Raw genomic sequence first — 14331 nt, forward strand, 5'->3', positions numbered from 1 at the left:
ACTCTATTAGAAAAAAAGTAACACCGAGCTAGCATGAAACCCAGCATCATGCTCTAGGATCTATTCCATCCCACAGCTCCATCAGTTTCAAGGCTATCAGTGAAAAATAGGGTTAGGATCTCTGCTGCTTACAGTAACTCAACACAATCAGTATGGCTGGTTCCACATAACTCACTCTTCACTCTCATAACAGAGGTACAGCAGGGTTAGGATGACACTCAGGTAAAACATATTACACGCTCATGATCCAACATCGCAAGTCAAAGTCATCACTGATCTGCCAAAATGCAATCCCTTTTAAGAAAGTCTGTTTTTCCTTATTCTACCTAACTTCAATGAGCATTAGGAGAATGATAAAAAAATCTCTTATTTCATCTCTTCCTCCAACTCCCATTTAACTCTCTAGGATAGCCAAAGGAATCAGGAAAACATTACACTGTTATGATTATGTGATATCTTTTGACATTTCTCTTAAACTCCTACTTTTCTGTCATCTAATGGGGAGAAGTACAACTGATATAATGCTGCTACCAGTTCACACAGCCATGCATGTGAACAGCTGTGGTGATGGAGTAGAAAAAAGGGAAAAATGATGTTTCCAGCTCTATAAATTTAATGTTAAACGTGTGTGTTTTTAATTAGTGAGGTATATGGCAACCTCTAGTGGTATACACCTGCTTAGAAAACAGCAAGCATCACACTGTATGAAGCTATAAAACATTCACATTAAGAAAGCAGTCTTCTTTAAGTCATTAATTTTATTAAAATGACAGAATGATGAGATGTCATCACAGAGCTGTTTAGGGAAAGGCCTTTTCTCAATTTTCAAGGGTGTCACACTACAGGAGGCAGCTTATATCACAAAAATCACAAATATCACAAAAGCCATTTTCAAACAGGTTAGAGGAATTAATGCCAACTGAGATGGGGCTTTAAGCAATACACTGAATTCTTGCACTACTTAAGTGTGTAGTTTTACTTTTTAGTGATTGTGTTGGTAGACTATGGCCGGGCAAATGAAGCCAATACAGGTAAACAAGTAAAAGTTGACCTGTCTAATAAACCAAGCAAAGGAAAATCCTATCCTCAGTGCTAGTGTGTAACACCTCACCTGTTGTGGTTTGCTACTTAGATACTATCTGGCTCTGCTAGACTACTAGACTCCTCTGGTAGTCTATTCCAGAGTGACAAAACCAACGTCTCTGCAGATATTTTTATAACAGTCTACCAGTATTATCTAAAGATACTACAGGTGTCAGCACTTTACAAATAGGAGAGACAGTGCAGTGCAGGTAATATTCTCGGCACTATGCTGATTAAATAGCGTCTGCATAATTAAAAGCCAACCCTCCCACAACTAATAAGACAACAGAAGACAGAGGGGAAGGCTCTCTCTCTATATATACACAAAGTCAGGGCAGTCTACGATACAGGACATTCAGCATTAAATGCATCCTGCACTGTATCTGATTATAAAACATCTTCTACATCTATTTTTATTTCCAGCAGCTGCTTGTGATAAAAAGACTTAAATCTGTCAATTTTTTTGCCTGCTGGAATGTGATATAAATTACCCAATGTTATAAAGTTGTATTTTAGCAAGATTCTAGGTAGGCTCCATTGACTACTGTCAGCAAATTCTTTTATAGAAAATAGTCTTCGTAATTTATAACAACTGGCAGTCTCTGCTCAGAACAGGATAAGGAAAAAAAGCTTGCGTGGAAACGGAAATACTTCTCACATTACGGAAGGAATCACTAGAGCATCTGGTAAGGTCTGAAGTATGACCATCTACTCACTTGTATTGCTAAGCAGATTTTAAGTGAAGTGCTTCACAGCTATTATAATTTAAAAAACTATACCCCTAAAATACTTAGTAATAAAGTCCTGTTGTCCCATTTTCTTTTTAGGCTTTTCCTTTAGAGAAAACACTTTTTCATTATGAATACTGTGCTTTATTCCCTCACAGAGATGCTTGAATTCTGATGACAGAACCAAAATTTAAGTATAAATATTCTGCTTTGGGACCATGGAGCAACTTAGGTCCATCCGTGATGGCCAAATTTAATAACAGTAACTAACAGACTCCATAAGCTAGGAGAAGGAAGAACAAAGTATCTCTTATGAAATACATGTGCTCATAAATATTTATTCCTATTGCTTTTCTTGATAATCAAGACTTTATAAAGAAACTATTCATCTTGAGAGGAAATCAGTTTTAAAATACTTCCGTTATGGTGCTTAAGCCTGCCTGGGAACCCCAGGCTGTAAAGCTCCCAAGAAGAAAATTCTACTTTATTAGCAGTAAAACCTTACAGGAGAAAGACTCCTCTGGAGCTTATACCTCCCTCTAGCCTACTCGTGTCATAGTTCCATTGGGCATTTTACTGCAGAATTTAATACATTTTTTATAGTAGGGCCTTCGGATTTATAAGCAATCACAATTATAGTGACAAATTAAATAACAACTTTGGTGGCCAGTTTTGAGTCCGTTGTCCAGATGTACAACTTCTAACCACAGGATAAGATTATGGGACAATAAGACATATTTAAAAAAAAAACGATATATTCCTTAATCTTCCTCTTGTTTTTCTGGTTCTGTTTCAAATTTAAAGCCACCTTCTTTCATTACAACTTCTACTATACAGTAATAAAGAGTAGCTGGTTACAAAATGGCAGTCGTTTAAAAATGTTAGGGTGGCATATCTTTAGACTATATAAAAATATCGTATTCTATATGATATAATACAGATGATATTGCCCTTTTGTTTGCAACTCCTTTGACTTGATAGGCATGCCCATTTTCTGTGTCTATCTTTACATTATTTCCACGCAGAAAAATATGACTCCAACCCTGACAGCACCCAATGGTTGGCATAACCAGCACCCTGTCCAGAGAACTCGCCCCTCAGACTAGTCTCTACATTTTTTTCAAATGCTGCAGGGTCACAAACTACATTATCTTCTATCTGCCACCAAAGATTACTGAAGAGTTAGCCCCAAGCACAGTCTCACTCTCTGAATAAAGACAAGACAGAGCAATTCTCAATGCATTTGAACCTTTGTTAAATGTTAGCTGTAACGAGGCATTGCCTCCAACCCATGTTAAGTCTCTGCTAAGTGCTGTACAGAATTCAATCACGGTAGCTACTAACAGCTTGCATTTTTTGAAGAACTACGAATTTTGAATAAGCCACAACTGTTTTCTTTGCTCTAACATCTCTATTTCTATTTGGCATTATATTTCAAATGTGGCTTTATTAGTTCTTTATACAATAAAAGAGCAGCCTCCAAGATTACTGATTGCTCTTCCACCCCTTCTCACATGCCAGCACACTGTATGCTTACTCATTCCATAATCCACTTGAACCATAGCTTTAAATTTTGAATAGTAGGTGCCCATTAACTCAGAGGAGCTTGATGAAAATCAAGCCACATAGAAACACACATGCCGTTATGCTACATGACTACTAAATAGCTGATTGATGACAAAAGCCAGCTATATCAGGACTAGCAGGGTAAATTCTTCAGGGCTAAAATATATAATCAGAAGAACATATCTCACATGGGTCTGAGAAAAATGCAGTAGAATAAAATGGAAGAAAATCAGAAACATAGGAAAAAACTCCAAAGCTGGCAATGAAGTATCACATAAAGAACAGGAGTGAGTTTGTGAGCATCGGGGTAGCATATCTTACACAAGCCAGGGATCTGTGACTTCACTTCAGAAGTCAAACACCAGTAAAGGCTTGGAAAGCCAAAACGAAATGTACCTATACTGCAAACTTGTGATGTGAGAAATGAGAAGCACAGGTGTTTGAGACATTATCAGAGACAGGTAGCAGAAAAAAAGCCCAAATTCAAATTCTGAATGCCCATTAACAGTGCCAGGGTAGTAGAAGATTGTGTGTCAAGCAGGGAGAAGGTAATAAAAGGATTTATTCATGCTAGTTAGTAGTTAATATGAGGGGAAGCAAGCATTTCCAGAACACAAGGGGCAAGGAAAGAATTAAATCCTGAACACCAGTCATTTACAAACAAAACGTATTTCTTGTTAACCTAGTCCTTTACAAAGTATACATGCAACCATTTACTTATTTTTGGCACCCAGTTTGTAATTGCCAAGCACTATGGAGGTTTACTCCAAATTGCATTGGTTTCCTTTAGGGTGTGCAGCAGGTTGGCTGCCAGGATGAGATTGGTACCTGCTGCACAATTACATACCTTTATACAGTGATCTATAGCACAGAAGGAAAAATGAGAAGGACCAACTGCAATATCTACTTCTGCAAAGTTATGGCTCTGCTTTTGGAACCAGAGTAGATATTGATTATCTTACCACTATAAACAATCATTTGAAAACTACAGGTGTAGGGTCTACAGCCCATATTTACAAGACTATTACAAAATAATCATTATATTTGTCTGATTTAACAGATAAAGCTTTTGCCAAATGTACAGGAAGAACTGAACCAAGCTGAAAATCCAGTGTGTGCAATATGTAAGAACCACCTCACAGGGCATCTTTGTAATAACTTGATACAGGACTAAAAAAGCATAGCTCCTAGAAATCACTGCAAATCTTTCAGTTTAAAAGGAGCCGCTGAGCTATACTGTTAAGAGAACAGTCAGAAGTTTCTCAGAGAGAGAAACTAGTACTGCTTGTGCATTCTGAACAGAACCAGGCTCTAGAAGCAAGTCAGATTTATTCAGTTAACTGAGTTCCAGTTTCAGTTACTTAGTTCATCAGCCTCTATTAAGGCATATAAAATTCAAGCTCATCTACTCCTGACTTTCAGCAAAGAAAAATGAGTTTAAATAGAGCTCTGTTTCAGACGTCTTTTATTTACCTGATGATCCTCTGAGCAGCATATTGATGAAGTGAGCGAAACTGTGCCGACATATTTGCTAAGGCTGCCAGACAATTTGTGTGGAGGTACTTGTCCTGTTGGGAAAAAAATAGGGAGGAGAAAATCATATCAAACGCTCCTGTTTATATACAGTGATACCTGCTAAAAGAAACCACTCAAAAGACTGATAAGTATCTGTTGCCTTATAGGAAGCGGTCAAAGAGGTATAACAGAACTGCTGATTGCATACTTGGGAATGTTCTAAAAACATTTTCTATAAGGCTTATAGGAGTGATTTCATACAGATTTTAGTGTGTGTGCAGCAGGCATGCACGTACATATGTATGTGTGTGTGCCCTTATATCTTTAGCAATGTTGATTTACAACATCATGGTTGTAACAAATACTGAAAGACATTTTCCTACCCTGCCTTTTACAATCTTATCCTAAATGATCTGCTCTTGATCCTCCTAAAAATTCCTTCTAAACAGTCTCAGCATCCCACCTCCCCAGAGCTATTACTCTATGATACTCCAGAGTTCTGCTCTCCTTGTTAGCAGCTCTGACACCATTTGACCAGACAGGCATATGAGTGACGACACTATCAAAGCGAAGGTTTTTCACAGACACAACAAACTTCAGAAGTCATAGCCATATGGGAGTCTTCAGTATCAACTAATCTTGGTCATGGACAAGTAAACATGGATGGGACTACTGCTCAAAAGGGAAAAAAGAATTAATCTTAAATCGTCGTACTGACTTATTGTGATAACACTAAAAACAACAGGGTTTCCTACTGTACATTCAGCTGTTGCAAGAAACAGCTATGTGATTTCCAGACTTTACTTCATCAGGGGTGTGACCAGTCACTATGCATCAATGTTTAATTATTTCTACAAGTAAAGGATTTCTTCTCTCTAAGCAGATCTAAAATACACATTTATACCTGAGCATAACAAATTCAAAATTCTATAAATATATGCCAAAAATCTTTTCTTCTAGCTGGTACCATCATAAATGTTAAATGCTTATGTTCTTCAATCAAAACATATTTGATCAATTTTTGCATCATTTTTATGTAAAAAGTATTAATTGTTATTGTTAAAAGTATTTTAAAGTGCCTGATACCATTGTTACATGTTTGATATAAGGTTTAGAATCGTACACTTCAAAAATTCACAAAAAAAAAAAATCTATTAGGTTATGAAGTTGAAGCAGTTTTAAGTTCTTTGGCAGAACTCAAAAAGGTCTTATCTAATCACTGTACTATTTCACTGAAAAGAAAAAAAAAAATCTAACAACAGCTGAAATTTCCACTTCTGAGTAACTTCATACAAGTTTAAAAAAAACAAAACAAAACAAATCTGCAAGCCTTTACGTGGTATTTTTTCTTCTCATCTGAACTCTGTTTCTTTCAAGAATTACATCTCTAGTTTTGTACTTAGACTATGGATTTTAGAGAATTTTATCTGACGAATTGAATGATAATGCAGAAATTGTGTTACAAGTTCAGAAGCACTTACTATTGTGATTAGTTAATATGGCTGATCTTCCCTCCCTTCTATAGCTTCAGATGTCTACTGGTTGCAGCAAAAGCGAGAAAAATCTCATATCCTGTTTGAAATTGAATTTGTTGTGCGGATTTCTAACTTCAACAGTATGTACATAAGTGTTAAATTAATTCCTTACCCTTGTCCGTGTCATGTTGTACTGGATGGTTCTTATCACGACCAGTATCAGAAGACTCCCAAGTGAGATCTCTGTTAAAACACGTTCAGCATACCAAGTGATATTTTTCAATATCTGAAAAAAAAAAGAATAGAAGGTTCTTCAGTACTTAAGTCTACCCTGAATAAGAACCCAGTAAATTGTCTGGATTCTCACATGCCTTTACAATACCAATGGCATTGTAAAGCTAAAAATAAACAGAAATGACTTTGCAATATCATCATCTGATAGATCTCATCGAGTTCTTTTACACATGTAAGCCTAGAAAGATGATTAAAACAAGCTATTTCACAATTTCTAATACTCTATGCCACTGTTCTCTTATATTCTTCCTGATCTTATCCTTCACATGTCAGAAAGTCTCCAGGCCCGCGCTAGCCACCTGCACAGTGTTTCCAATTCCTTCTTGTTTTCCCTTATGTCAAGCTGGGCAAGAGGCAGCATGTGCAAGCTCCGACCAAGCAGCCAGCACATGCACGCCAAAGGACGCCCAGCCGATGAGTGGGGGGTAAAAACAAGAATTTGCTATCAAGGACTATTTCAGGCAAAGCTATCACACTACCATTTTTTTCATTAATATATGAGGCACATTTCAGTGAAATGTCATTAATTAACCTCTTCTCTCAAGAAGTCACATGAAAACATCATCTTCTGATTATAGCCCTTCTTCCCACCCCTTCTTTGATGAGTAAAAAGGCTTCTTGTCATTCAATTTTCATTATTTTTGCCTTCAGGATTTCCACTTCCTCCCACTGACCAATGGCCCACTTAGCAAAGCCCCTACCTTCTGTAAGAGAGGGGATGAATAAGTAGTAACTCTGAATGACTTGCAGAAGACAAAGAAAAAAGGAATATTGCAAACTACTGCAAGCTGCTGCTGGTTTTACACTATTTACTACTTGTCTGAGATGAAGAGGTTCAACTCTATACATTTATATAGATCTTTCATATATTTATTTGGTGAAATTCCAGAATATTTTTAAAGAATAGCAATTAAAGATGCTTTCAGAATCTAAAGCCTTGTACAGCTCCCCAAAGCCAGATAATCCACGAGATGCTATCTGCACAGTGTTCTCAAAGAACGTAACCCTAAATGTTGCAAAGTCAACACTACTGGTGGCAAGCTCCAGACCCAACGCTCAGGCATCTGTTGATAAGAAGCGTTACACCGTAGCACCCCTCTCTTTGGCAATACAGGAATCTTCCACTGGAATTCAACATTGCCAAAGAGCAAATGACTCCACAGCTGAGAACAAGAAAATTGGTTGTGCTCACACATTCATTTAAGATGTGGGCATGAGCTAACCTGGAAAAATGTACAAACAACAGGAATGTAGAGCTCTGGATTCACTTGTTAAAGGTGCAAAACACCCACTCTTCTCAGTAATGGAAATGGAAGAGAGTTACTCAGTTTGACTGATACTCAGGTGTTTACTTCTCAACAGAAATTGAAAGTCATGCTTTAAATGATGCAATCACTTGGTTGCTAATCACTAAAAAAGCACTGTACTGGAATCCTAAAAGGTCACCCCATATTTTCAGTTTCCATAGAATTAAATGTCATTTAAAAATCTGTATGTTATATATTTAACGAAATAAATAATTATATTAATACTTACTGTTCTACACAATCACAGATCACAGACACTCCACACAGCTATTCTCTCTCTAATGTTTCTTAAGATCTTAAATACTTTATATTAGAATAACTTCAATGTCAAACATTTAAATCATATTTAATTAAGAAATAAAGAATTGTTAGGCCACATGAAGTGCCTACCGGCCAGTTTCATAATTCAGTATACTATGCCAACTTTTATTTATCTCTGCACAAGAGTACTGTGGAAATATATACTGTACAGATTACACAGATCTTACAACAAAAGATTACTCTTTTTCCTCCTCATTTTGCCTCTGCCCCAATTTGCCACTACCACCATCTAAACCCTGTGGAAAGAGCAGCCAGTCTGCCCTTCCTCTGGCTGCTGACTGAAGACCTTAAGTTCACATATTGGCAGATTACTATGTTTTGATGAGAAACAAAAAAAAAAGCAAAAATATTTTGCAACTGAAGTGAAGACAAACTTGAGCTTACAAACAGAAAGTACTACAGAAACTCTAAAACCTGTATCATTGGACATTAAAGCTGGATTTTGTTTCCCCAGAGCTTTATACACACTGAACACATTCAAAAACTAAATTGGGTTGTTTTTAGAATGGTTATGGAAATTATGAATCACTGTATTGTATTGGAATCGGAAAGAAACGAGTTCTCCCATCACATTGCCAGAATAGGACTGTTCTTTAGGATCCATACTCAAAACTCTTGTTCAATCTTGTTTTAAATGACTCAAGCAATCAAGTTTCCACTTGGTAAACTATTTCAGAGCTCAAAAACCTCAATACTAGGATTTTTTCCCCTGGTTTTCAGTCTACTTTTCCATCTTTGCCTATTTTTATCCCACTGCTGGTTTATAATACTCCACCAGATCATCATAAGCACTTCCTCTCCCTTAAGATTTACATGTTAGGCTTACCACGTTCTTCCATTTAATGTCATTTGGGGGCACCACGCAATAAAAACTTACATTTGTATTTAAGTTTTCCAGTTGCGAAATCAAAGGCTTTTTTAAATTACGTGCTGCGGCTGCAGACCTTCCGCAAATATCCCAATTTCACTATCTACAGACATCAAAATTGCACTGATTTCTGAACCACTACCAAAAATTCAAAGATAGACTCAGTCTACAAGTAACTCTCTCTACATTAATAAGCAAACTCTTTAATAACAAAAACCAAAGTTGAAGCTTAATGTACTGCACTTAACAACCCTTAAGCATATCTTTTTATTTTGTTACTCTCGTGAAAGCAAGACTATAGAATTGCCAGAAGCCCTGATTTAACAGAGACTGTCCCCATAATAAAACCTCTCTCTCTCTAAAACAAGGTCATATTTACAATCTGCATCTCTATTAGAAGTTAAATGACTAATTTACCCAGCACAAAGTATTTTAGTTGATGTGTCTAATAGTATACTCCAGATTCAGTGCCTAACCTGATAATCACAACCACATGCTACATTTAAAAACAAAACCAAAACAAAATAAAAAAAAATACAAACCTTTAACCATCAGAGCACCAACTGCTATCACTAGAGTTGGTTACTAATCATCTCCTGCCACTCAAAAGCAACAAGCCCAAAGCACGCCCTGAGAGGTTTTACGCACAATTCAAAGTTTTCAATTTATTAATTTTTGAATTATTGAGTCCATGATAGTCTTCATGCAGTGGAATATGAGTAGGCTATATAAGAGTCCTATAAGAATATTAGGAGAGCAGAAATCATTGCAGATGACAACTTGTTTTAAAGGAGAACACATTTCTTCAGAAAATTAAAAGTTGTATTTCAAAACAAACACTTCAACAGTGTTGAAGATTTTTAATCACCTTCCTGATCCTTGTTTTTCTTTCATCAATTAGCTGCAGCACTAAATTTTCCCCATGTTTCCTGCAGTTGTGTTTGGAGTATCACTAATGTAATTGGGAGGCAGAACGCTCTTTAACAACCCTTTGGAATATGATCTGCAGCAAAGCAGCTTTTTGCTTCAAAATGGACGTATTTTATAACACGCTGCTGAATTTCTTGTCCAGTTAGCGGCCTTCACTGTTGAAGTACGCTCAACGCGCGCTCACGCAGTGCATACCTTCCACGAAGCCCCATCATGCTACAACCTGTGACGCATCTAAGATTTTATGTATTATGCTTTTTTTGAGGACCCAAGAAGCCCTCAAATGCCACAGAAATGGGAGTAACATTAGGGCTGAGGATGAAGAGACTAGACCCTAATTGCTTTATGTCACCGACTCTCTGGAATGGTCAAAAAGAACAAAACCTACATGTAATTCTGCTGCTGTATGTCAGCTTCTGCCCTTAAGTCTCAAGCAAAAAGAACATCACAGGCTCTCTTTGCTTTAAAGGTTTCTTTTCATTATCAGTTGGGCTAAAGTCCTCCCTGCCTTCTGCAGAACAATCCACCTACACCCTTAAAAAGCATTTTTGCCAGCTCCAAAACACGAAGGAAAGCAAGACCTATCCTCAGAAAGCCAAATGAAAGCACCACAACAAAGACTCCAAGCAACATATTCCAACAGTCCATCCCCCAGCAAACTTTCCAGTAATGATAGAACCATTTGCGATTAGTCAGGAACATTCAAAACAGCTGAATTAAAAGAGAAATAACCTTTTTAAAGGTAGCAGCGTCCTAATGCAATTTCTCCTTTGGGGCAAGTTTGCACAGTGTTTGTGGTCTGAGGATTGCTAGCAAAATCTATTTTGTTTAACACAAAGCTCTGGGAGATTTTTATTTCCCCTCATTGCACTGTAGGATCCCACTGAAAGCAATGCGAAATACTCGAGAAATAATTGCATGTACATTTTAGCAAAATTCAAGCGTCAATAGATTCTAAAGAAAAACCCAAGTGCAAAAAGAAAGCTATGAACTTTATTCCAGACAGAGGCAATGCTTTGCAAGTTCTGTCTTTAAACATTTATCCAACAATCTTCTAAGCTCTGCTAATTACAACTCACATTTCTTCCATTTACTTCCCACCCTTCTTCACACTGTAACTCCTTCTATGTCTCCTGAATCTTTTTCATGGTACAGGAGACATTTGAAATAACATTCTAATTATGATCCAGACTTTCTCTCATACTTTATTTCTTCAGTAGGACGGAAGCCTCCTGAAGCCGTTCTTTCGTGGAGTATTTCAATGAAGATCGCATTTCTTCAAATAACCATGTTTTGCATTTGCCTATGCTGAAAAGACTAGGTATTTTTCAGCTTAATCTCCAAAAAAACAGGATTCACATCCATTCAGCACATTCATGCTTTGAAAAAAGTATGCACGAAGGCCCACAGAACAAGAGCAACATCCCAAATATCACCAAAGACTAGAGGACTAAAATGAAAAAGTGAAAAAAAGATGCAGCCACTGAACAATACTTGGTGGGCTCAGGAAACTCATCTTAGGGGCTCAACTAATGCAGTCAGAGATGCACAGAATCACTTCTGCACCACATACGAAGAGACAAAGTAAGGGTAATAATGATTAAAAAAATATATACCCATTGTCATAAGCTACATATTGGAAAGGTTAAAAAACTGTTAGTTGCTAGTTGTCTGACAGAGGCTGAATCTTCAAGCTATGGTAAGTATTAAAAGCCATGGCTGCCTCATGGAGAAACCCCCGTAAGTGTAGCCAGGGTATAAAGCTAAGTGTGAAATGGTCATCAAAAGATCTACAGCAGCTCACCAAAGAAAAGGCGCACAAGAAACAAGGGCTTGAGACTTGCAGTAAGAAAAGTTTTATATGTTTTTAAATTTGCTTTACAAAGAGGAAAGTGTGGTTTGTCAAACCAGAAGGAGAAAACTAAGAGAATACTGCTCAGAAAAACTGAATAGGACTCAGAATTTTGAAAACCTCTTGTGACCGGCAGAGCTGGACACAAAAACAAATAAGGAATGAGGTAGTGGTTAAAAGTAGACAATTTCTGTCAGCACCTTCCAATTTCCCACAGTGGAGCTGAAGCAAAGCAAATGGCTATAACGTATAGTTGGGAAAAATATTTTCCATCATATTGTTTCACAGTACTGCAGCGCTGGCGAGGGTGAAAAATGTCACCAGTTAACATGCTAAAGCATGAAAATTTCTGGTAAGCATCTTTTGCTAGAAAAATAAGAAATTGGAACAAGAAGGAAAGACTCAAGACATATTTAAGGGAGGAACACTCAAGCCTGAGGGACAAATAGGAAATGTGAAATCACTACAGAGTTGGTTTTCCAGATAGCGCAGACTACAAGGGCAGGAGAAAAAAGGTTGACTTTCTGGTCACAGCAAGTCACTAATGTTATTTCAAGACAAACTGATGAGGATATAAAATGAAAGTAAGTCATAGAAGGAGTTTTAGTAATCAAGGACAACTAGTCAGGACTGATAACCTATAGGATTACAAGGAATAGCCTAAAAGAGGAAAAGAGTCATGCAATATTTTCATGAAGCAGGCAACTGAAAAGTCAAAAAGTTAAGTCGGTTGGGTAATTAACAGGCTAAATATATGAGCATTTCTGCAAAAAAGATACGCTGCTAAAAGGGAAGTCACTGAACATCCTGTTGCTGTTGAGGAGAAACCTATGATCAGACACAGTAAGTTAAAGAGCTGTCGCAAGTTATGGCTGCGATAAATGCTAGTGTGCATATTCTAGCCTGTCTCAGCTGCAAAAGGACTGGCTTGAAGATGTTGCAAGAGAAATTTTTTATTATTATTTCACAGTTCTAAAGTGCTAAAATAAGCATACACAGTCTAAAAAGTGCTAAAATAAGCATACACACTCAGGGTGCAGTTACTAGGCTGTGATTTCTTAACAAGAGCTAATTTGTAACTAGGTAAATATATAAGTTTTCACGAGAAGTTTTTATACAAAGGGATAGATGAGCTGCCTTGATCATGAAAAATTGGATCCAAAGTTGACTACTGCACACACTTGAAAGCTCCAGAAGAAAAATGTATTGTTATATGAAGAACCACATATGATAATTAAGTAAAACAGTCACCAACGGTAGTATATACATACTACGGGGGTAAGTCGCAGTTGCATGTTTCAGTTGCTGACTTCTGAATGCTTAGAGTACTGAAAATTTAACATTTTTAAACAAAATACAACTGTGAAAATGAGTAGTAAAAACATTATTTGTTTTGACATCATGCACAGTGTAAAACCAAGCCAATATTACATAGAGGAAATATTTCCAGATGCTTATTGAAAACTTACAGAAGCACGCTCTAAAATGATACCCAAGAATTGCATTTTTTTTCCTCCTCCTCTCTGCGATAAAGTAGACTTATCCTGGGAAACACCAGTTCCTTTATTTACATTATGATCTGCTACTCAGGAGCTGGAATTCACCTAGAACCAGGCTCTTACTCTATACGACTGTATTTGCCAGAAAGCAGACATTGCAGTAACAATTCAAAGCTGACAGCTCCAGAATTTTTGCATATGGCAACTTATTAATTTATAACAATGCATCTAATGCAATACTTTCTAAACGCAACTTTTCTGCTTGTAATCTCCTAGGTGTTTTTCAAATAGCAAACAAACCTCTCTCCCTCCCAACCTCTCATAAACAGTCCTAGCCTTTAGCTTTGGAACTGCCACAAAAAGGCACATACTTGAGAAAAATGGAGAAGGTGATGATAGCACATGTCATCCTTGCACAGATAAGCCCCGAAAAAGGGAAGACATGCTCTGCTACAGACTGACAGCAGAAGAGCACAGGACCTTGGGAGTCTCAGCTCCCAGTCCATGCCCCCACCAGAGAGGCTGTCCCCACAGGACAACAGGAGTTGGTCTGGGACAAGTTACGTAGGCTAAAGGAAGACCTGGAGTCCTCCCACTCCTCCCATTGCATCATTTTCATCCACTGGTAATTCTTTGGGTCATGTCCAAGCCTTCATCCACCTCGTTCTCACTCTCTGCAGTCCGTTCCCCGCTCCTCGACCAGTTGAACCATTCCTTCTTAGATCGCTCTCTTCCTGGCCTCCCTTTCCCTCACTTGCCCTTCCCTGTTCCAGTCTCCTCATCTAAATGCAGTCTGACTTCACCTTCTCTAGCATTTTGTTGCTGTGCTCCTATCCTCCCTCTTTTCTCATTTCTTGCCTCAGCACTCCCAATTCTCACCTGTTTCTTGACAT

The 14331-nt window shown here is 37.6% G+C and overlaps 1 protein-coding gene across 3 annotated transcripts in view; it reads right to left on the minus strand.

Annotated features, from left to right (window-relative positions):
* The window catches only part of DYM (dymeclin), a 214025-nt gene that overhangs the window by 102196 nt on the left and 97498 nt on the right, over positions 1–14331 (minus strand). For all 3 annotated transcript variants that reach the window (XM_062599520.1, XM_062599519.1, XM_062599521.1), the window contains exons 12-13: positions 6540–6653; positions 4851–4945 (exon numbers count right to left, since the gene is read on the minus strand). In XM_062599520.1, coding sequence (XP_062455504.1) covers positions 4851–4945; positions 6540–6653 — 209 coding nt within the window. The remainder of the gene's footprint in view (positions 1–4850; positions 4946–6539; positions 6654–14331) is intronic.

Source organism: Rhea pennata, chromosome Z, assembly GCF_028389875.1.
Source record: "Rhea pennata isolate bPtePen1 chromosome Z, bPtePen1.pri, whole genome shotgun sequence".
Lineage (NCBI taxonomy): Eukaryota > Metazoa > Chordata > Aves > Rheiformes > Rheidae > Rhea > Rhea pennata.